The sequence below is a fragment of the Sus scrofa genome, chromosome 1 (assembly GCF_000003025.6).
Source record: "Sus scrofa isolate TJ Tabasco breed Duroc chromosome 1, Sscrofa11.1, whole genome shotgun sequence".
Taxonomy (NCBI): Eukaryota; Metazoa; Chordata; class Mammalia; order Artiodactyla; family Suidae; genus Sus; species Sus scrofa.
The window spans coordinates 187,231,042-187,255,762 of NC_010443.5; the positions used below are offsets into that span (position 1 = coordinate 187,231,042).

At 40.5% G+C, this 24,721-nt stretch overlaps 1 protein-coding gene across 2 annotated transcripts in view; it reads right to left on the reverse strand.

Annotated features, from left to right (window-relative positions):
- C1H14orf37 (uncharacterized protein C14orf37 homolog) overlaps positions 1 to 24,721 on the reverse strand; it is a 140,572-nt gene that overhangs the window by 112,544 nt on the left and 3,307 nt on the right. For both annotated transcript variants that reach the window (NM_001244542.1, XM_021072858.1), the window contains 3 exon segments: positions 4,504 to 4,716; positions 10,033 to 10,263; positions 15,744 to 17,133. In NM_001244542.1, coding sequence (NP_001231471.1) covers positions 4,504 to 4,716; positions 10,033 to 10,263; positions 15,744 to 17,079 — 1,780 coding nt within the window. In that variant the 5' untranslated portion in view covers positions 17,080 to 17,133.

A 24,721-nucleotide genomic window follows, 5' to 3' on the forward strand; every position in this document is an offset into this window, starting at 1 on the left:
AACTCCCAAACTGCATATTTGCTGACAAGGTAAAAGACTTGCCGAAATAGGCACAAGATGGTGTGCACTTATCGAAGCAAGCTTTCGTCAATGCCGGAGATAGGTAAACACACCAAACTTTTCCCACTCGACTACCAACACACATCCCTCAAGTGGGTATTCCAGAGGCAGAGCAAGTCTGCCTTCAGAGCCAGCTGGGAAAACTCCTCAGAAGCAGCCCTCTTAGTATGTACTGAATTTGTATTCCCCCCCCCCAAAAAAATTATATATTTGAGTCCTAACCTATAGTACTTATCAATGTGAGCTTATTTGGAAACAGAGTATTGGCAGATGTAATCAAGTTAAGATGTAGTTATTAGGAAAAGAAAGACAAATACTATACGATAATCACTGATATTTGGAATCTAAAATCTAGCACAAAGAACATATCTACAAAACAGAAACAGACTCATAGACAAAGAGAACAGACTTGTGGTTGCTGAGGGGGAGGGAGTGGGACAGACGAGGAGTTCCAAGTTAATAGATGTAAACTATTGCATTTAGAGTGGATAAGCAAAGAGGTCCTACTGGGTAGCACAGGGAACTATATCCAGTGTCTTGAGATAGACCATGATGGAAGACAGTATAAGAAAGGGAATGTAGATAAATGCATGACTGGGTTACTCTGCTGTATAGCAGAAATTGGCACAATATTAGAAATCAACTATACTTTAATAAAAAAATGTAGTTACCAGGATGCATCCTAATCCAATGGTTGATGTCCCTATAAGATGAGGAAAATGTGGGCAAAGAGACTCAGAGCAGAGGCATGAAGATAGAGGCAGAGACTGCAGCTGTGCTGCCACAGGGAAAGAGATACACGAGGCACCAGAAGCTGGAAGAAGCAAAAGACAATCCTCCTCCAGAGGCTCTGGAGGGAGCACGACCCTGCCTACACTTTGATTTCAGACTTCTAGGCTTCAAAAGTCCAAGAAAACAAATACCTGTTGTTTTAAGTCACTCAGTTTATGGCAGCTCTGGAAAACTAACACACTCCTTTAGTCATTCTGTTGTAGAGACATGAAGGACATGACAATAAGACAGGGGACCAAGGAGATACAATTTTTAGGCTCCTTGGGCCATTAACCATCCCTTAAAGGATAAACATTCAGCAATTTCCACAAAGGCTCTTGCTCCATGGAGCTGTGGTTTCTAACAAGAGCAGGTCTCTCATCCACACCATCTTGAGAAAAATAACCCCTCTCTCTGGAGAAGTGCCCCATCCCCTCATGGGAAGGGAGATATTAACATGACATACGGAGAGTTTAATAATATAATAAACACATACCTAAACTGAAGAATTGTTCATTTATCAACACATCACAGAGATTCAAACTTGAAAGTTAGGTAACTTGATGTCACACAACTCTGTTTTAGGCAGCAATAAATTATCTTCCTCTGGGTACAAGGTTGTGGAAGAAGAAAAATGCTTCATCCAGTCAATGCCTCAAGATGCACTTATATTCATGGACAAGGTGGAAAAACAGGCATTGAAAATAGAGGCTTTCTTTGGAGTTTCTTCTGTGACTCAGTGGGTTAAGAACCTACATAGTGTCCATGAGGATATGAGTTCAATCCCTGACCTCGCTCAGTGGATTAAGGATCTGATGTTGCCATGGCTGTGGCATAGGCCTCAGCTGCAGCTCCGATTCGACCCCTAGCCTGGGAACTTCCATATGCCGCAGGTATAGCCACAGAAAAAGGGAGAGAGAGAGAGAAAGAAAGAGAGGGAAGGAAGGAAAGAAGGAAGAAAAGAAAGAGAAAGAAAGAAAGACAGAAAATAGAGGCATCCAATACAATCTAGTAGGTTTATTAATTTAATAAGTGACTTACTTCTGCTTTCAGAGGATATTTGGATGAACCAGTATAAAACTAGTTGTGATATTATTAACATATACTAATTAAATATAAATCGTATTCCCTAGTATTTAGGAGGAAAGGTGTGCTCAATTCAAAAATCTTGTCTTAAGCCCAACAACATAGCAGAAAGAATATTTTTAAACCAAAAATGTCTTTTCTAAGCCTCAACAAGGATCATAACTTAGATCCAAATTCACAAGATATATTCTCAAAAAGAAGCTAGAATTGAGCTGTGTAGAAGAAAAAGCTCTAAAACTCCAGGACATCTTAGGAAAATTAAGAAAATTCTCACACATCTCAATACAACTGCCATCATCTACCAAATTTAGAAAATGATTGCAGTTTCACAAGTATGGATTATTCACAATTTTTTTTCTCTGATTAAAATGAGCCCTGCCGGGTAAAGCTGTCATCTCAAACTCAGGTTAATTTGGGGAAACCTGGTCTTTCCAGATGGCGTCAAGGAGAGAAGACAGCTAATATGAGACTATACTCCAAGTTTTTATCTTAATGTGGAGTGCAAGAGCTGTCAGCCTCTGAGCTTGCTTTGATCCATTTCTTAAACCAGCACTCTATGGAATCCACACAACTCCTAAAATGTCATGTTTTTCCATCGGAAAACTACTGCTATTACCCTGAAAGTCCTCAACAGTCTGCTGCAAACCTGGCCGAACTACCTGTTACAGAATATATATATATATATATATTTGTCATTTCTAAGGCCAAAACCAGTGGCATATGGAGGTTCCCAAGCTTGGGGTCTAATAAGAGCTTTAGCCGCCAGCCTTCGCCACTGCCACAGCCACAGCCACACCAGGTCTGAGCTGCGTCTGTGACCTACACCAAAGCTCACGGCAATGATGGATCCTTAGCCCACTGAGCGAGGCCAGGGATCGAACCCGCAACCTCATGGTGCATAGTCGGATTCGTTAATCACTGAGCCACGACGGGAACTCCATAGACAATATATATAATAACAGCACATCCTATGTTTACTGCATTAAACACATGGCTACCTGAGTGCCCAAAAGCTTACCTATCTTCTAGATGAGTGTAAGAAACTTCACTACAAATCTCTGGACATTTTGCATGTCTAGCCAGAAGCTGTTCACCTGCCAAAATTCTGATTAACTAAATGACCCGTCATTCTAATTCCAGTCTTCTCATTTGTGGATGTGCGGCTGTGCTCCAAGCATCCTTTTCATGCTGAAAGCCAATGTCTTGGAAAGTAAAATCTGGCGTGAACTTCTCAGACTTAACAGGTGAGGAGACTGCCTCTCTCCAAAACATGGAACATTTAACTCCGAGAAGTAATTAAGAGAGAATGACCCTGCATTAACCACCAGGGCAGGGTTACAAAGACACAATCCACATTAAAATTTCCACCCAAGAAAATCTGGTAGGGAAACTCAGTTTTTCCATTTAAACCAGTTTTCTCAATCCAGCCTGCACACTGAAGTCATCTAAAGCAACCCTTTACAAATGTTGATGCCAAATTTCATCCCACATCAACTGAATCAGAATCGCCAGGAGAAGGATTCAGGCACAAGAATCCTGAAAAAGCTCCCCAAGGTGATCCTAATGTTCAATTGTGACTGAGAACCACTGATGGAGACTAGAGGTCAGCAAGCTTTTTCCATAAACGGCCATATCATAAATATTTTAGACTTCGGGAGTTCCCATCATGGCTCAGTGAAAATGAATCTGACTAGCATCCAAGAGGATGCAGGTTCGATCCCTGGCCTTGCTCAGTGAGTTAAGGATCTGGCGTTGCCATGAGCTGTGGTGTAGGTCACAGATGTGGCTTGGATCCAGCATTGCTGTGGCTGTGGCCTAGGCCGGCAGCTGCAGCCAATTGGACCCCTAGCCTGGGAACTTCCATATGCTGTGGGTGTGGCTCTAAAAAGACAAAAAATTAAATTAAATTAAATTAAATTAAATAAATATATTAGCCTTTGTGGGCATTTAGTCTCTGTCACAACTACTCAACTCTGCTGCCCTGGCACAAAAGTAGTCACAGACAATACAGAAATGAACAAGGGTGGCTGTGTTCCAATACATGCATTTTATAAAACTTCCACTAGTCACGAGATCTTCTTATTCTTTTTTTTTTTTTTTTTTTTTTTTTTTGTCTTCTTGCTATTTCTTTGGGCCGCTCCTGCGGCACATGGAGGTTCCCAGGCTAGGGGTCTAATTGGAGCTGTAGCCACCGGCCTACACCAGAGCCACAGCAACGCAGGATCTGAGCCGCATCTGCAACCTACATCACAGCTCACGGCAACGCCGGATCGTTAACCCACTGAGCAAGGGCAGGGACCGAACCCGCAACCTCATGGTTCCTAGTCGGATTCGTTAACCACTGCGCCACAACGGGAACTCCTTCTTATTCTTTTGATTTTTTTTTTTCAATCACTTAAAAATGTAAAGACCATTTTTAGCTTGTGAGCCATACAAAAACAGATGGCAGGCTGGATTTGGCTGAGCCATAGTCTGCTGACCCCTGCAGACTGAATACACCACCCCTTGATCTCTTCTCAAAAGCAACATGTGCTCAGTGACTCACTGAAGCCATCCCAGAAAAGCTCCCCTTTAAAGCATAGGTACCTTCAGATTCGAGTTGGTCCAGGCCATATGAGGCAGCCGTATTAACATAGCTAATAGCTGGAGCTGCAGTTCTCCTCTCAGAAGATGCCTCAGAGTCGGCAAGCGCTGGGGAACTGCTGGGTGCCTCCTCTGTTATTCCAGGGGGCGTCACTGGCGAACCCAAAATTGGTGTGAACAACTGCTCACTCGGCCCTGTGACTGTGTCCATTACGTCTGCAAACACAAGAGGCATGACTTGACCAAAGATGATCATTACGGGAAATCTCTACATGTGCTTTTAGTTTTTAAGCAAGAAATGACTAATGAAGCCAATATCTTATATACAGTGAATTTGGCACTTAGACCAGCCCCCCGCTTCCCACACTGCATCAGTCTAGCTGCCTGAAGCAAACACTTTATTATCCAAGAAAACATACTCTTTTAAAGAAAATATACTGTCTTAGATCAGAACTTTGTTTTCCAGTTTTAATCTACAATTTACTCTATTGACAGTATTATGGATTTTATAGGATTTTATATAACATATTACCAAAAGTAGAAAAGTTAACAAAAGTTTATTGAAATATACACCAGAGTTGACTTTTAAAGATTAAGTCAAAGAGTAAGAGCTTAGATCTGTAACCAGAATATTCTCAATTTCAAAGCAGACAAATTTAGTTCCAGGTATTCCCAAATCTAGAAATTCTACAATAATAGTATTTTACAAGGTTGGTTGATCGTCATACTCTCCCTTGAGATAATTTTTTAAATGTCAATTTTCACACTTTCTACATATTCCAATTTACTGAATCAGAACCTCCTTAGTGACAAAGCCTGAGAAGCAATTTTAAAAAGCTCCCAGGGGAGTTCTCTGGTAGCTCAGCAGATTAAGGATCCAGCATTGTCACTGCTGCAGCTCAGGTCACTGCTATGGTGTGGGTTTGATCACTAGCCCCGGAATTTCCACACGCCACAGGCATGCCCCCACCCACAAAAAAAGTAAGCCCCCAAAAGGCTATCCACAGTGCAATACTTTTTTTAAAGTAAAAAAAAGTTAAAAATTTTTAAATGTATAATTAGTTGTACATATAGACACAGTAAAACTAAAAGAAAAAGAAATCGAGGAAATGAATAACATGATTGAGGTTGATGGTTAACAGAGGAGGAAAGGGTTTATTAAATGGGAAGAGTCATGGGGTTATATGTAGGTTACTAACAAGACCCTAAGGTTTTTTTTGGAGGGGAGAAAGTGGGGAGGCAGGATTAGAAGGTATTTACTATATTGTTAAAAATAACTCAGTTAATAAGTAAAAGTAGGACTTACTTAGATCAATGATGAGAAAGAGAGACATTAAATCCAAAAATAATAATAATTAAAGAATAATAGTAGAGAAGGACTGGCACTCACTTTCTTTCATAAAAGCAACAAAATTACAACCAACTGCTGAACAGCCTTCAACCAAATAGACTGCCAACTATCAAAAAAGATATCCACCCATCAGCCCTGAGAAGCCCCAGGCCAAACAATAATCCAGGTGGGAACACACCCCCATCCATTAGCAAACAGGATGCCTAAAGACTCCCCCAGACACACAGCAGCCTCTAATCTCACATAGAGACAAAGCCCCACCTGCCAGAGGGATAGGAATCAACCCCATCTACTAGTGGGCATGCACCAGTCCCTTCCATCAGGAAGCCTACAGCAAGCCTCCATACCAACTTCATCCACAAGAGGGGCAGACATCAGAAATAAGAGAGGCTACAACTCTATTGCTTGCAAAAAGGAGATCACACCAAAAACCTATACAAAATGAAAAGACAGAGAACTATAACTCCAGATAAGGGAGCAAGAAAAAAACCCAGAGAAACAGCTAAGTGATTTGGAAATCATCATCCTCCAGGAAAAAGACTTTAGACTGATGATAGTGAAGATGATTCAAGACATTGGAACTAAACTGGAGGCAAAGAATTATAAATTACAGCAAACACTGAGCAAAGAAATACAAGATTTAAAGCTTAAGCAAGCAGAGATGCAAAATACAATAACTGAAAAAATTCTCTAGAAGCAACCAATAGCAGAATACAGTAGGTAAAGGAAGGAGTAAGTAAGGTGGAAGACAGACTAATAGAAATCACTAATGCAGAACAGAAAAAAGAAAAAAGAATGAAAAGAAATGAGGACAGTCTAAGAGAACTCTGGGACAACCTTAAGAACACCAATATCTATATTACAGGGGTGCCAGAAGGAGAAGAGAGAGAGAAAGGACCAGAGAAAATATTTGAAGAGATAAGAGCTGAAAATGTCCCTAACATGGGGAAGGAATCACTCAAATCCAGGAAGCATAACAAGTACTACATAAAATAAAGCCAAGGAGGAACACCCTAAGACACATATTAACCAAACTGACCAAAATTTAAAAAGACAAAGAGAAAATATCTTAAGTAGCTAGGGAAAAGAAACAAATAATACACAAGGGAATCCTGATAAGGTTATCAGCAGATTTTTCAGCAGAAACTCTACAGACCAGAAGGGAGTGGCACAATATACTTAAAGCAATAAAAGGAAAAAAACCTCCAATCAAGATTACTCTACCCAGAAAGGCTTTCCTTCAGACTTGAAGGAGAAATCAAAAGCTTTACAGACAAGCCAAAGCTAAGAGAATTCAGCACCACTAAACCAGCTTTACAACAAATACTAAAGGAACTTCTCTAGGCAAAAAAGAAAAGGCTACAACTAGAAACAAAAATATTGCAAATGACAAGACTCACCTGTGAAGACATACATATAGTAACAATAGGAAACCACCCACACACAAATATGCTACCAAAACCAGAAATCATGAAAAGAGGAGGGTACAAATGCAGGACACTGGAGATGCACTTGCAATTAAGAGACCAACAACTTAAAACAATCTTGTGTAAACATAGTCCTATATCAAAACTTCATGATAACTGCAAACCAAAAATCTGTAATAGATACACAAATGAGAAAAAGCAATCTAAATACATCACTAAAGACAGTCATCAAACCACAGGAGAAGAGAACAAGAGAAGGGAAGAAAAAAGACCAACAAAAACAAATCCAAGGAGCTCCCGTTGTGGCGCAGTGGTTAATGAATCCGACTAGGAACCGTGAGGTTGCGGGTTCAATCCCTGGCCTTGCTCAGTGGGTTAACGATCCGGCGTTGCCATGAGCTGTGGTGTAGGTTGCAGACGCGGCTCGGATCCCGTGTTGCTGTGGCTCTGGCGTAGGCCGGTGGCTACAGCTCCGATTGGACCCCTAGCCTGGGAACCTCCATATGCCGTGAGAGCAGCCCAAGAAATGGCAAAAAAAAAAAAAAAAAAGACAAAAAAAATCCAAAACAGTTAATAAAATGGCAGTAAGAACATAGATATCAATCATTACCTTAAATACAAAAAGACTAAATGCCCCAATCAAAAGAGCTAGACTAGCTGAATGGATATGAAAACCAGACCCACATATATGCTGTCTTCAAGAGACCCACTTCAGTTCTAGGAACACATACAATTTTTTTTTTTTTTTGTCTTTTTGCTATTTCTTGGGCTGCTCCTGAGGCATGTGGAGGTTCCCAGGCTAGGGGTCCAATCGGAGCTGTAGCCACTGGCCTACACCAGAGCCACAGCAACACGGGATCCGAGCCACATCTGCGACACCACAGCTCACTGCAACGCCGGATCGTTAACCCACTGAGCAAGGGCAGGGACCGAACCCAAAACCTCATGGTTCCTAGTCAGATTCGTTAACCACTGTGCCACAACGGGAACTCCAGAACACATACAATTTGAAAGTGAGAGGATGGAAGAAAATAGTCCATGCAAACAGAAATCAAAAGCTAGAGTAGCAATATTCATATCAGACAAAATAGATCTTAAAATTAAGAATATTGGTGTTCCCCTCATGGCTCAGTGGTTAACAAATTCAACTAGGATCCATGAGAATACAGGTTCAATCGCTGGCCTCAATCAGTAGGTTAAGGATCCAGTGTTACCATGAGCTGTGGTATAGGTCACAGACGGGCTGGAATCCCTCATTGCTGTGGTGTAGGCCAGCGGCTACAGCTCCAATTGGACCTCTAGGCTGGGAACCTCCATATGTATGGCTGCAGCCCTAAAATAGCAAAAAAAAATATATATATAAGAGACAAAAATGACATAATGGTCAAAGAATCAATCCAAGAGAAAGATATAACAATTGTAAATATGCATATAACATAGGATCACCTCAACACATAAGGCAACTGCTAACAACCTTAAAAGGAGAAACTGACAATAAGTCCCCCCACAGTAATAGTGGGGGACTTATCACCCCACTTACAGCAATGGACAGATCATCCAGACAGAAAATCAACAAGGGAACAAAGGCCTTAAATGAAGCATTAGACCAGATGGACTTAATAGATATTTAGAGAACAGTCCACCCAAAGGCAGCAGAATATACATTCTTTTCAACTGCACATGGAACATTCTCTAGGATTGATCACATCCTGGGCCACAAATCAAGCCTTGGTAAATATAAGAAAATTGAAATCATATTGAGCATCTTTCCTAACACAATGCTATATGATTGGAAATCAACAATAAGAAAAAAACTGCAAAAAAACACAACACGTGGAGACTAAACAACATGCTGCTAAAAAAAAAAAAAAGAAGCCAAAAAAAGAATAGTAATATTTTTTATAACTCTCAGGTGATTATGATGATCATCCAGATTTGAAAATTTCACTTCATCTAGATTTGAAATCTGAATGATCATCCAGATGTCTGGAGAGCATGTGAGGGCCTTCCATATTGAAAGGACTTTGTATACATTATCTGAAATCCTCAAAATAATCTACAAGACAGATAGGCATTACTTAAAGATGAGCAAACCAAGGTTTGCAGACATTAAGAAACTTGCCTGAAGCCATAATGCTATTGAGGGCCAAAGCTGGAATTCAAATCCTGGTCCCTGCTAGTTTCACCCCCAGGTCCTTGCTGTTTCACCTCCTGGCTCCTGGCAGCCAGAGGTGTCAAACTAAGAGAGAGCTCTCAGGAGGCCTGGCTTTTGTGGGCCTAAGAGCTGAGCCACCAGTAGATTTTACTTGGGAACTAATCCCCTGTCGTTTTTTTTGTTTGGTTTTGTTTTGTTTTTTGTTAGGACAGCACCCGCAGCATATGTAAGTTCCCAGGCTAGAGGCTGAATCAGAGCTATAGCTGCTGGCCTACACCATAGCCACACAGGATCCAAGCCATGTCTGTGACCTACACCACAGCTCACGGCAAAGCTGGATCCTTAACTAACTGAGCGAAGCCAGGGATCGAACCTGCAACTTCACGGATACTAGTCAGGTTCATAACCCGCTGAGCCACAGCAGGAACTCCTAACCCCTTGTCCTTTTAGGCTGCATCACCTACCTTTCCTGTTCACACTCCAGGTGAGGTGTGTGTGTACCCTGGTACCAGGGCCATCTGCCTCAGTCACTGTATTCCTTACCAATGCAGGAAAGATCCACCCCCAGAACACTGAGTCCAATTCCCTCCCTTACAGACCTTCCACAGCAGGAGTAACTTCGAAAGATGTAGGCATAGCTGGCTCCCATCTTCTCGGCAGCTGAGTGACACCAGGAACAGCAGCTGCAGGAGAGGGTAACTCCTTCCCTTCCTCAGCCTCCACATCTTCTCTGGCCACCTCGAGGGTGGAAACCTGCTGCTCGTGCACCACTGAAGACAAAGTGGCCTCTGCTTCTTGAACAGCTGTTGTCATTTCTTGAGTGATGATGTCTTAAAAGGAGAGACAACATTCTATTTTTTATTTTTATTTTTTAATGATTTTTACTTTTTTCCATTCTAGCTGGTTCACAGCGTTCTGTCAATTACAATATTTTAAAAGACTAAATCCCTATACCTGAAAAAGTCACTATATAATTAATTTTTTTTTCCTTTTTTGGCCACCCACATGGGCATATGGTATTCCCAGGCCAGGGATTAGATCCAAGTCGCAGTTGCGACCTACGCCACAACTGCAGCAACACCAGATCCTTAACCCACTGTGCCAGGCCAGGGATTGAACCTGCATTCCAGTGCTCCCAAGACACCACTGATCCCATTGCACCCCAGCAGGAACTTCTTAATTAATTTATTTTTTTAAGTAGGGAGAGTTTTTCCATGGAATGAGAAGGCAAAGAGATGGCTCAGAAACAAACTGCCAATAAATAAATGCTCTCAATGTTGCTGTTTTCAGGAGTAGTGAATCAATCTAAGACAAAGACATTAATACATATTTTTAAAAAGAAAAATCTACAACAAAACAGGAAGATCAACAACTGAGCTTCCTCTTATGAATATCAACATAATCAGTTTAATCAAAAACAAATTATATACAACTAGGTTCAAAAAATTCACAGAAGCATTTGTATATATTAATCTTCACATTTGCATAGCTGAAGGGGAATAGGAAGTTGGCAGTTTGAATTAAAGGAATAATGATTACAGGAGTTCCCATTGTGGCACAGTAGAAACAAATCAGACCAGTATCCATGAAGATGGGGGTTCGATCTCTGGCCTCGCTCAGTGGGTCAAGGATCTGGCATTGCCATAAGCTGTGGTGTAGGTCATAGAAGTGGCTCGGATCCTGTAATGCTGCCACTATGTTGTAGGCTGGCAGCCATAGATCCAATTCGACCCCTATTCTGGGAACTTCTGTATGTCACGGATAAAGCCTGAAAAAAAAAAAAAAAAAAAAAGGAATAATGATTACAATAACTAACATTTACTAAGTGTATTTTATATGCCATACACACACCCTGCGTGATGGTCATTATCATATTTTATTCTCCCATATGTACTAAAGAGAGGTAGGTACAAACATCAACCCATGGAAGCTACACATCATAGTGCTCAAGAGTGTAGGCTCTAGAGCCAATATGCCTGGGTCTCAGTTCTGACTCAGTCACCTACTAACTGTGTGACCTTGAACAAATTACTTAATTTCTCTGGGCCTGAGCTTCTTCAGCTATAAAATGGAAACAATATTAGTATCTATATCTCATAGAATTTTTACAACGATTAAATTGGATAATACAATATTAGTATCTGTATCTCATAGAGTTTTTATAAAGATTAAATTGGCAATACATTCAGTACATGCCTAGTGCTTAGTAAATATTCAATAAATGTCAGCTACTATTACCTCATCTTACAAACAACTTAGGTGTAGAGAAGCTAAGGAACCTAAGATTACATAATGCCCTTAACCACTGTGCTGTTTATCCCATCAAAAGAGGAATGGATAATCAATTTGTGATAGACACACACATACACACACAGCAGAATATTATTTAGCCATGAGAAAGGAAATTCAGCCATTGCCCAAGGAACAACTTGGAGTAGCCTTTGTAGAAGTTCTGCATTTGCTTTTAGATCATAAAACAGAATGAAATAGATCTGTGCAGTAGGACATATCTATCAAGAGTCCACTTTCTTTACAACGTTATAATCCCCTCAAACACATTATCAAAGACTATTTATAAGGGTTAATATTTGCCCCCCTCTTAGAGAAGGGCTATGCAGGAAATTTCGAATACTAAGCCACTGTGAAAACAATTTCTAGAAACTCACTTTTTTTTTTGGCTTTTTAGGGCTGCACCCTTGACATTCAGAAGTTCCCAGGCTAAGGGTAGAATCAGAGCTGCAGCTTCTGCCTGTACCATACCACAGCAATTCAGGATCTGAGCCACATCTGCAACCTACACCACAGCTCACAGCAATGCCAGATCCTTAACCCATGGAGTTAGGCCAGGAATTGAAACTGCATCCTCTTGGATATAGTCGGGTTCTTAACCCACTGAGCCACACCAAGAATTCCTCATATGTTTTTAAATATTAATTCTCGATACTTAGCATATTAGCAAGTCCAGTAACTTATGCAATGAAAAATAACATTCTAGAAATAGCTGGAAAGTTTTTCTCAAAGTTTTTATTAATGACATCATTGTTCTTCCTATTACTTAAAAATATTTTTCCTTAGAAGCAATTTATTTGCCTTAAAACAGTATTTTGCAATATGAGAAGTTCCATTTCTTGGTCCCCAATAAGTCTGGACTGCTTTTTTCTTTGAACTGGAGATTTTTACATTTGATGGACTGATAAACTTGGTTATAAGACAATCTTACATGTGCTTCATATTTGCTCTCTATACCATTGTTTAGCTACTTTCTTTTTTTTCTCCTCTAATAAGATTGCAGATCTCTTGAGAGCCAGGATTCACTGCCCTTTTTGTATCTTCACTACCTAAGACAATGCTATGTTTACCATAAAGATCCTATATATTCTGTTTTAAGCAGTACGCACTCTTCACGTTGCCCTCATTTTTGAAAATATAATGAACACTTCTAAGAAAAAATATGTCAAAATAAATGTTCACTCCATGGTCGTAGTTTCATGAAATAGCAAGAAATATCAAAAGGGCATAATACTTTGAATAAGTGGCTGCTGTTAAAGAAAAGTAAGAACTAGAAATAGTAATAGGTTGTATTAATGGAAACTAGTATAAGTCTAGTACATAAGAATCATGAATTCAGAGTTCCCACTATGGCACAGCAAGTTAAGGATCCAGCATTGCCACAGTTGTGGCATAGACCACAGCTGCAATTTGGATTCAGTCCCTGACCTGAGAACTTCCATGTGCCACAGGTGTAGCCAAAAAAAAAAAGAATCTTGGATTAAATTGTACAGTGAATAATCTGGAACTACACAACTTAATGCCCCAGGAATATCTTAATGCGTTATGGAGAACTGAAGTAAATTTCTTCTTTGGTCATATTTAATATATTCACAGTCATGTGGACCCAACTCTCATCTTAGAATTTAAAAACCAGGAGTTCCTGGGAGTTCCCACCATGGCTCAGTGGAAACGAATCTGACTAGCATCCATGAGGACACAGGTTCAATTTCTGGCCTCGCTCAATGGGTTAAGGATCCGGCATTGCCACAAGCTGTAGTGTAGGTCAAAAACATAGCTCGGATCTGACGTTGCTGTGGCTGTGGTATAGGCCAGTGGCTACAGCTCTGATTCGACCCCTAGCCTGGGAACCTCCATGTGCCACAGGTGCGGCCCTTAAAAAAAAAAAAAAAAAAAAAAAAAGCATCCAAAAACCAGGACTTCCCTGGTGGCCTAGCGGCTAAAGGTTTGGTGTTGTCAAATACCATAGGCACAGCCAAATAAATAAATTTAATTAGTTTAAAAAAATTAACAAAGTATTACAAAGTATTTTCTGGAAGCTTCTACGAAAACTTCCAGTACCCTAGGTCTTACAGCCTTTAAAAAATGGACTGGATGTGTAAAATTCAGTCTTTCATTGTTTTAATTCCATCTTGGGAACACTTTATAAAATATATTACTAATTTGATATTTTCCATTAATTAGGCTACTTAGCTGAAGTAACAGCTGTACACACTCCAAAACAATTTGGAATGAGCATATGCATGTTACACTAAGTCTTTCCTTCCCCATTCTATTATCTGACCACAATGAAAGAAAAGCATCCATCAGCAGCAAGTGCAAGGATGGTCAGCTCACAGCATTCACAGATGGAGAGGCCATGAGGAAGGAGAAAGTGCAGTAACAAGCCAGCAGACAGGATTTATCTGAATTGGTTTTTTTCTCCCCTTATTTCTAAATAAATTTCTTTTAAGGAAAACAAAGTAAAAGAACTCCTATGGTGGAGTTCCTGCTGTCACACAGTAGGTTAAGGATCCAATATCGATGTGGCTGTGGCATAGATCATGGCAGCTATGGCTCAGAATCTATCCCTGGCCTGGGAACATCCATATGCCATGGGCGCAGCCGAAAAAGAACAAAAACAAAAAACTCATATGGTTAATACTATGAAGTATTTACCTGGTAAGAGATATTAGGGATGTGAGTACTTTTTACAACAATGTGTAAAAAGTACCCTGCATCATTTATTATACCATTCAAACTTACAGCTAATTTTTCACATTTTCCTGTATATGTACACAATTTCATAATACAATGTTTGAAAAATATTAATCTATATCAGGATTTCTCAGAGGTACTGACATTTTGGCTCAGATAAGTCTTTGTGGTTGAGGGCTACACTGTGCACTGTAGGATGTGCAGCAGCATCTTAGTCTCTGCCCACTAGATGCCCTGTGTTGTGACAACCAAAAAAGTTTCCAGAGATAGGTAATGGAGATTAAGAGATGCAAACTTCCAGTTGCAAAATAAATGGGTCACAAGTATGAAAACTACAGTGTAGGGAATATAGTCAATAATTATGTAACATCATTATATGGTGACAGATTACAACTAGCTTATCATGGTGATCATTTTGAAATGTACAGAAATATCGAATCACTATGTTATACACCTAACTAATTAGGAACTAAAACAGTGTTGTAGCTCAATTATACTTCAAAAACAAATACTAGTTCTCTTGTGGTGCAGCAGGTTAAGGATCCAGTGTTGCCACTGCAGAGGTTCGGGTCACTGCTATGTCAGGGGTTCTACCTCTGGCCCGAATGTCCACATGCCACAGGCGTAGCCAAAAAACAAACAAAAAACAACAAAAACAAACTCATAGAAAAAGAGATCCAGAGTTCCCGTTGTGGCACCATGGAAATGAATCCAACTAGTATCCTTGAGGATTCGGGTTCGATCCCTGGCCTCGCTCAGTGGGTTAAGGATCCAGCATTGCCATGGGCTTCAGTGCAGGTAGCAGATGCAGCTCGGATCCCACGTTACTGTAGCTGTGGTGTAGGCTGGCGGCTACAGCTCTGATTTGACCCCTAGCCTGGGAACTTCATACACCACAAGTACAGCCCTAAAAAGCAAAAAAAGAAAGAACGAAAAGAAAAATAAAAAATAAAAGACACTTAAGGGAGTTCCTGTTTTGGCTCAGTGGGTTAAGGACCAATGTAGTCCTTAACCAGTTCATGAGAATGGAGGTTCCATCCCTGGCCTCAATCAGTGGATTAAGGATCGATGTTGCCACAAGCTGTGGTATATTTCACAGATACAGCTCAGATTCAATCCCCTAGCCTGGGAACTTCCATATGCCACAGGTGTGGCCATTAAAATATATATATATATATATATATATATATATATATATATATATAAAAGAACCCTAAAACTAATACAATGTTATATGTCAATTATATCTCAATTAAAAATAATAAAACCAAAAGAAACATTCCAAATTAAACAAAGCTTCTTTTTCTTTTTTTCTTTCTTTTACCTTTAAATGTATTTCCCAATGGTTGATATACCTCAGACTCATATTCTGAGATGGAAACAGTGGTTTCAAAGAACATGGCATTGTCTTCCTTGGTGGAGTCCATAAAGTCTGCAGTATTTTGAACCAGGTTGACGACTGAGACCTTCGTGTCTTCAACTGAACTCGTGGGAGTAAAGGAACTAGGATCAGTGAAAGCAGATGACCTCTCATCCCCACGTGCCATTAGCAGGGTTGTCCCCATGTGCGTTTCCCCTTCAGGCAGCCTCAGAGTCACATCTGCAGCCTCTGTCAAAGTTTCCACTCCTTCCATGCCGTCCATGATGTCATCCGTTACTTGGGCTGTCTGAAGCGTCTCCATTCTCACCTGGGGCTCTGGATCACCTCCAAGCTTTGGGGTCTTTATTTGGCTTACACTCTCCAATTTGGTGTCATCCCACTCATCAGCTACAACGGAGGCAGCTGGAATAGATGTGCTGACACTCACTGTGACTTTGGGAGCTCCCAGCACGCTGTCAGTTTCTGGTTCAACACCCAGGTTATATTCAGAGATCAGGGGCCAGGGCTTGGTGGCTGTAGCCTGGGTGTTATCAGCTGTCATCTGGGAAGACTCAGTGCCTGCTGTGGGCTTGGCATCAGGAAAGGAAGTTGTCTTCTGTTCTGGGTCTGATTCAAATGTCTCAGTCCTTGGACTGGTGCTTAGCATTTCTTTAGTATTCACATGGGATGAAGGAGAATGTCCCAGACTAACTCCTCCCTGACTTTCAGCTGCAAACAACTGATCATTCACATAGTTCAGAAAATCGTGTGTTGCTTTGGTGGCCCCTTCCACAACAGGATGAATGATGGTACTACTGAACGGTTCCTCCTTCTCATCAGTATTCAGAGAAGCAGTTGGAGTGATAAGGTTGGTTAGCATGGGCGTAGACAGTAGGCTTTGGGGAGACATTCTTTCTGGCTGGCTGGAAACAAATACTTCTTCCCCCACTGGGACCACTGGCTCAGTAGCAGTGTAAGTGCCAGGGCTACTAGGCTGTGTGAGCCGAGCTCCTATAGAAGGAGTTTCTTTGTTACTAAGGAATACTTTATTAACTGGTGGTGTTGATGGTCCCACTGACACTATCATTGGATCTTCAGAGACCAGAGTGTACTTTGAAGTAATGGAGTTATTTTCTAGGTCATCTGTGTTCAGCCTCTCAGACTGCCCTTTTTCTGCAGGAACAGGTGCTAGCTCCCTTCTTCCCATTTTGGGGAAAGCCAGGCATCGTGTGGCAACATCGAGAAGTAAAAGGCCACAGAAAGCCAGACAAATGTGCAGTAAAACTGGTCTGCTCATTATGGAAGAGAAATGTGTACATAAATTGGCAGAGTTGACAATTCCAGTAATTGAGTCCTGCAGAAAAATAAAGCACATCAAATTGCATATAGATATATTTTGTAAATAAGCCCCTTTAAATTAAACCGTAAGTAAAATAATCTCCTTCACTTTATGCTCAAAGATGGTACATAGGAGAAGGCTGTTCTATTTCTTTGTACCTTTGAGACATGGATAACCCAGTTCATTTTTCCCTGCTGAATTCTGCAGCTGATTTAACCTGAAGCTCTCTAGAAAAGGGTACACATAGTTCAAGTACTAAGTTCATTGTTTTTTTAAATACCTACTTGAAATAAACTACCCTTGAAGTCACATTTGTAAAATTCTCCCCAAATTCTTCTATTAATCATGTAGTCAAATGACTGCAGAAATAGCAACATATCCAGGATAAAGAAAGCAAATCTTTTTTTTTTTTTTTGAATTTTTGTATTTTCTGGGGCCGCACCCACAGCATATGGAGGTTCCCAGGTTAGGGGTCTAATCGGAGCTATAGCCGCCAGCTTACGCCACAGCCACAGCAACACCAGATCTGAGCCTCATCTGCAACCTACACCACAGCTCATGGCAATGCCAAGCAAGTCCAGTGATTGAACCCGCAACCTCATGGTTCCTGGTCAGATTTGTTAACCATTGAGCCATGACGGGAACTCCAACAAAGTAAATCTTAACATTTACTCACGTTACTTTCACAGAACCTTTTAAGTGTCATTATAAAGTTCTGAACACCAGTTTCATTCAAAAGTTTTTCTAAGTATATAAATGATTTTCAAATAAATTTATATATATATATATTTTTTTTAATTTAGGGCCACACCTGCAGCATACAGAAGTCCCCAGGCTAGGGACTGAATCAAAGCTGCAGCTACTGGCTCATGCCACAGCCACAGCATACAAGATCCACAGAACCACATCTGTAACATATGCCACAGTTCTGATTCAACCCTCAGCCTGGAAACTTCCATATGCCACAGGTATAGCCCTAAAAAGCAAAACAAACAAACAAATAAATAAAATTTATCGTTAAAATACATAGATTATTTTCTCTGCAACAACTATAAAAACTATAGGCAAAACATTCATGTCTCAAAAAAATCAGAAAAGCTAAAATAGTTGATGTAAATAAGTGTATTTTTTGAAAGAAAAAAACTGTTTATAAAAACCAAAACATTTTAAATTAGTAATCTTTTTTTTTTTTTTTGCTTCTTTTTGGGGCCGCACCTGTGGCACCTGGAGGTTCCCAGGTTAGGGGTCGAATCAGAGCCGCAGCTGCTGGCCTACACCACAGCCCAGCAATGCAGGATCCAAGCCACATCTGCAACCTACATCACACCTCACGGCAATGCCGGATCCTTAACCCACTGAGCGAGGCCAGGGATTGAACCCACAACCTCATGGATATTAGTTGGGTTCTTAACTCGCTGAGCTATGATGTAAACTCCTTAAATTAGTAATCTTTAATGAATACATATTATTATAAGATTAAGATTTATTATTTAAAAAAAAACTATTCACACTCTTGCTCTCTTTTTATTTATTTCACTGGGCAGGGACTTTTCTTTTCCCATCATCAGAAAGTTGTTAGAGGAGTTCCTGTCATGGCGCAATGGTTAATGAATCCGACTAGGAACCATGAGGTTGCTGGTTCAATCCCTGGCCTTGCTCAGTGGGTTAACAATCCAGCATTGCCGTGAGCTGTGGTGTAGGTCACAGACAAGGCTCGGATCTGGCATTGCTGTGGCTCTGGCTTAGGCTGGTGGCTACAGCTCTGATATGACCCCTAGCCTGGGAACTCCATATGCTGCAGGAGTGGCCCTAGAAAAAGGCAAAAAGACAAAAAAAGAAAGAAAAAGAAAGTTCTTAGATACTGCAGGATTTCTAGAAAATTACACCTAGGAATAAAAATTCTAACTACTAAAACCTTATCTATATAAAAATTACACTCCTCCATTCTTCCAAGTCTAATAATTAAACTCTCTGGGCTAAGCACATGATGTACACACATAAAATATGAAAATTTATGTTTTCATAGGGTCTTCTCCCCTTAAAGAATCCAAAGTGTCTACCTATTATCTAATTTAGTTTTATAGGTCCTTTTGAGATAGAGATCTAAACAATTGAAGAGAAAAAGGTTCAATTTTTCTACATAAGGAAAGAGGAATCCATGGGTTTGGAGCTGAGGCCTCTTGCTGAACTATCAGCACCATGTGACTGAAGTATCTTAGAAATGGATCCTCCAGCCCCAGTCATGCTTTCAGATGACTAACTATAGCTTCTGCTGACAACATGACTTGAGAGTCCTTGTGTCAGAACCATCCAGCTAAGCTACTCTCAAATTCCTAACACACAGACATGGGGTGAAATAATAAATATTTATTGCCACCAAGTTGGGGGTAATTTCTTTAGACAGAAATCTTGACTCCATAGTACTTTGGGAGAATACAGGAATGGGAAGATGTCATGAGATGCCATGTGCCGAAAAAGAATAGCATATCAAGGATCCTAAATTTAGAAGCAAAGTGGCATTCCCGTCATGGCGCAGCAGAAATGAATCTGACTAGGTACCATGAGGTTGCAGGTTCGATCCCTGGCCTTGCTCAGTGGGTTAAGGATCCGGTGTTGCTGTGAACTGTGGTGTAGATCGCAGATATGGCTTAGACCTGGCATTGCTATGGCTGTGGTGTAGGCCAGCAGCTATAGCTCTGATTAGACAGACCCCTAGCCTGGGATCTTCCATATGCCATGGGTGCGGCCCTAAAAAGAAAAAAAGAAAAAACATTTAGAACCAAAGAAGCCATAGGCGACTAGGAGAAATGTGAGTCACCCCCAAGTATCCTCAGAGATAGTGAAAGGGATGCCAGATTTCCCCATATGTAGGATGAGAGTCTGAAGCAATGATATTTAAATATGAACTTACATATGGGTAGTAAGCATTGTTGTTGTTGTTTTTTATCTTTGTCTTTTTAGGGCCACTCCCACAGCATATGGAGGTTCCCAGGCTAGGAATCAAATAGGAGCTACAGCTGCTGGCCTACACCACAGCCATGGCGACACCAGATCCCAGCCGCATCTGTGACCTACACCACAGCTCATGGCAACGCCGGATCCTTAACCCACTGAGCAAGGCCAGGGATCGAACCCTCATCCTCATGGATACTAGTCTAGTTCATTAACCACTGAGCCATGATGGGAACTCCTCAAGCATTGTTTTAAAAGGAGAGAATATAGGAAAGATACTCAAAAAATAAGAAGCAGCATGTGACCATTCTGGACATTAGTTTTCCCCATACTTTAGACAAGCCATAAAGCATCCCAGTTCATAGCCAAGTAACAAATCTAACAGCAGTATTTGGCCTGCTGCCTTGATTCTCCTGCCTTAAAACAAAAACACATGGTAGCTGTAAAGCCAGAGTGCTCACAGTTGATGAAACTACCCCTGTGATTTCTGAACAAACTGACCCATAAACGATATAGTCGAAGATACGTAAAAGCTCATTTCTGGCTCATTTCTGATCTGTACAGAGAGCTGCCCTTTGCTATACAAATATTTTTCCTCTTCAGTGAAATCGTACTAAACATCCCTGAAAATGGAAGTGACGGACTAAAAGCTGGGTCTTCACGATCTCATGCTTCTGGATAAAAACCTGAAAAAGGACTTCCCTTTGTGGATCAGCAGAAACAAATCTGACTAGCATACATGAGGACGCAGGTTTGATCCCTGGCTTCACTCAGTGGGTTAAAGATCTGGCGTTGCTGTGACTGTGGCATAGGCTTTCAGCTACAGCTCTGATTCGACCCCTAGTCTGGGAATCTCCATATGCCTCGGGTGCAGCCCTAAAAAGACAAACACACACGCACAAAAAAAAAAAAAAAAACAGGCCAGGACACCATGAATGACAGCATAATTTAGAGGGACACAGACTGGAATCCTAGCTTTATTGTTAAAATGTGCTATGTAATACCAGTTTCTTCTTTGACAGAGTGAGGAGTTAAACAAAATAATCTCTGAAATCACTTCTATCTCCAAGATTCCATTTTCATATTTTATCTATAAACACAAAATGAAAATACAAATATTTTCATAGTCCCACAATTTTGCCACCAAGTAGGCAAAGCCCCCAAAGGATGGCACAAATGCTTCACATTTTATGTACATTGTTCTGGAGTCATGTGGACTGAGAGGAGAATTTTATGAACAAATCAGATTTGGAGGGTAGGAAGGACAAACAATAAATATTTAAAATAATCTCTACTGCCTTTGCAAACCAGATTTTTTTTCCTTCAAGGTTTCATTTTTATCTAAATCTTGAGCCCTAGAATTTTTGTCTGAAGGGAATTTTCCCCTTGCTCTAAAAGACTCGCCTTCTGGAATTAAGTATAGGCCACCTGCTTTCTAAATCCTACTGCGACAGAAAAAGTGAGGTGAACTGCAAGCCTAGTCTATGTCTGCGTCTTGCAGCCATATGCTCCTTCTCCCTACTACTCAAAGTGATGCCTGAACTTTAAGAGAAGCAGAAAAGACAGCTTGTAGGAATGGCAGCAGGGAACACATCTGCAACTCAGATAAACTGGTAGATGACCTTCAAGTTCCAGGTCTTTCTCCATCTTTGAAAGCACAGCACGGGTTTGCCCAGCCACTCCCAGGAGTCTGGTGTCCTTGGCTGGAGCTGTGTGATGTTAGAGAACAAATAAGGAAAGACAGACTGTTGTCAATTCAATGACTATGTTTCCAAACCTAAATAACCAGATGCAATTATATTTTGAAGGCCATGGGCTTTTCTTTTTCCCTCGACATTGTCTCCTGTGCCTGGCCAAGTGCCTGGCATAAGGAAATGCTTAGTAAATATTAGCTGACCTAACAGATGAACATCTATAGCCTGCTTTGCTGAAGGAGGAGGAGGGAGGGGAGATTTCACTGCTTATTAGAAACTATCTTAATTACCTTACATTAAGTCGAATATCAGTATATTTAATAAACAAACCAAATATTTCTCTTAACTCTTCCTTTCCACTGTGACCTTGAATACTGCTTTCTTTTCACTGTATTGGTCTGTACCAATTAATTCAAATAAGTGAACTCTAACCCAACTGCTAACTGATAGTGGATATTAGCTTCTAATAGCTTAAAAAGCATCCCTTTCTGAGCAAGTCAGTAGCACTTTGTCTGTCATTCACTATCAAGGTATCCTAATGGCTTGGCCATCCTCTAAACAATTTACTATGTTTCTGCCACCAGGGAGAAGATAAGCTGTTCTGTCAAGCATTATCTTTGACAATCTTAAACAGACACAGGCCAGAATCTGTTTCTTTGTCAAGTCTAAGCATATTCAAGTTTCAAAGACAAAGGAAAGACAGCATAAAAAATACAGCCTTAGCTGTCTTGCCAGGCTTAATAATCAGGTTTTTTTAAACACTTGGTCAATGTTTTTTCTAACTAAAATGTATACTGCTATTGTTCAGCGTGTTACCAGAATGAATATAGACACAAAAGGGAATCCACGTGTTAAATTATTCTTACAGTGACATAGGTGCATTTTTCAAAGTAAATTGATTTCCATGTATAATATATAAAGAACATGAACATTGCCCTAAGACACGGGAGTCGTATAGAGTGTGCCAAAAAAAAAAAAAACTGGTGACAATCTGCCTGATATTTTCCTTTTGGCAAGATAAACAAAAATACCATAAATAGCTGATGTGGGGGTGTGGGAAGAAAGCTGCCTCATCTTAGATTTTCATTATCTACTGGACATTACTGGGATGCTGCCTCAAGCACACCATCTTCATCTAAACTTGAGCTTCATCTTGAACTCTTCTCTCCTTTATATTCTAGATTTGCAACTTCTGTGGATCCCTCCCTCATAATACCTCTTAGAATTGTCCTTTCCTGAGGACACTGGATTGTCAGCATTTTAACTGCCTCTTAATTGATGCTCCTCATCAGTCTCTCTCCTCTCCAATCCATTTCATACAATCCAGATGATTTACTCTTAGGAAGAAAAATGACAATAATCAATCAAAAATGGCTACCTTTTGAGGGATGTCACGTGTTTCAAATGCCTTATGCAATTTATCTTATTGAATCCATTAACAATAACTTCATGAGATAGGTACCATATCTCTTACCTTAGGTGAGAAAACTAGCAGCCTAGAGAGGACAATTACCTTGACCACGTGATTATGTCTGTTTTGGAAATTGTGAATTCTGTCAGACGTCAAGTTTCCTGCCTTTGCCACTACAACCCCTGCCTTCCCAAAACACACCATTTGATGTCCCCCAAAACACAACTGCCAAATTCCATCTTTATAATGCAACCCCACATCACGAGTGCCCAGTATAAATACCATTGTCCTCTTGTGTGCCTTACTTATTTCAGGTCGCTAAGTTTTGCTCCTGCCACTGCCCTAGCCAGAAGGTTCCCTCCCCGCTCCCTACCCGAGGTACCCAAAACCTCGACCCCAGGCCAGTCCTGTTTACAAAATGTTGTCACAAAACCACCTGGGCCATTCTCTTCTCACCCTTCTCTTAACTTCTCCAGCACAAATTGTCATGTCTGTAAGCCTCATTACCTCAAATAAGACTACATTCTTTGCATGCAAACACTGGTCTTCCAGCTTCCTTTGTCTGCCATATAACTGCTAATAATCATGGACACATGGGGTCAGGGAGGGGGGGGTTGATAAATATTTACTATTGTGAATGAATATCAATAACCATTCAAGAATGTGGAAAAGAGGAGTTCCCATTGTGGCGCAGCAGAAATGAATCCAACTAGGAACCATGAGGTTGCAGGTTCAATCCCTGGCATTGCTCAGTGGGTTAAGGGTTAAAGATCCAGAGTTGCTGTAAGCTGTGGTGTAGGTAGCAGGTGCGGCTCAGATCTGGTGGTATTGTGGCTGTGACGTAGGCTGACAGCTACAGCTCCGATTCAACCCCTAGCCTGGGAACCTCCACATGCTGAGGGTGCGGCCCTAAAAAAGGATAGAAAGACGACAAAAAAAAAAAAAAAAAAGAATGTGGAAAAGAGTGTTCTGAATCCCTATTTTATAGTGTAAGTTTTTCAATGACATCTCAGTCTATCCATGTCTAATGGTATGTTTTGTTCATCACTTGGTCAATTTTGGCTACTTATTCAATTGGCGGTTTTAATCATAGTAATAATTTCTATATTCTCATTTCTGCTATATTTAGGTTTTTGGAGTTTATTGCATTAAACTCATCAAAAAAAAAACAAAAACGCATTTAAAAAAATAAATCACTAGGAACATGGGACAAGTCTCACAGCTTCAGGTCAACTTGCTTCCCAATTACCCCTTCACCTTGCAAAATCCAATTAGTCATTCTTTGATTGATAATAGGGAAAGAAAAAACTCTTTCCCTTTCTTTGTTTGCATCTTAATAATCTTCCTATTGTGTTTTTTTTTTTTTACTGCTTCTCAATGATTATTTTGTCATTGTCCTACCTTTTCTTTTTTAATCCCTAAGGCTCTAGTTGCCAACCCGATTTCATTTGTCTGAAGCAGAGCTTATCAAGACTCTGACCCTATTAACCCAGCTGTGGCACACCGCATTAAGGTAGCCCATCTCTGATTCACTGTGCAGTTGACA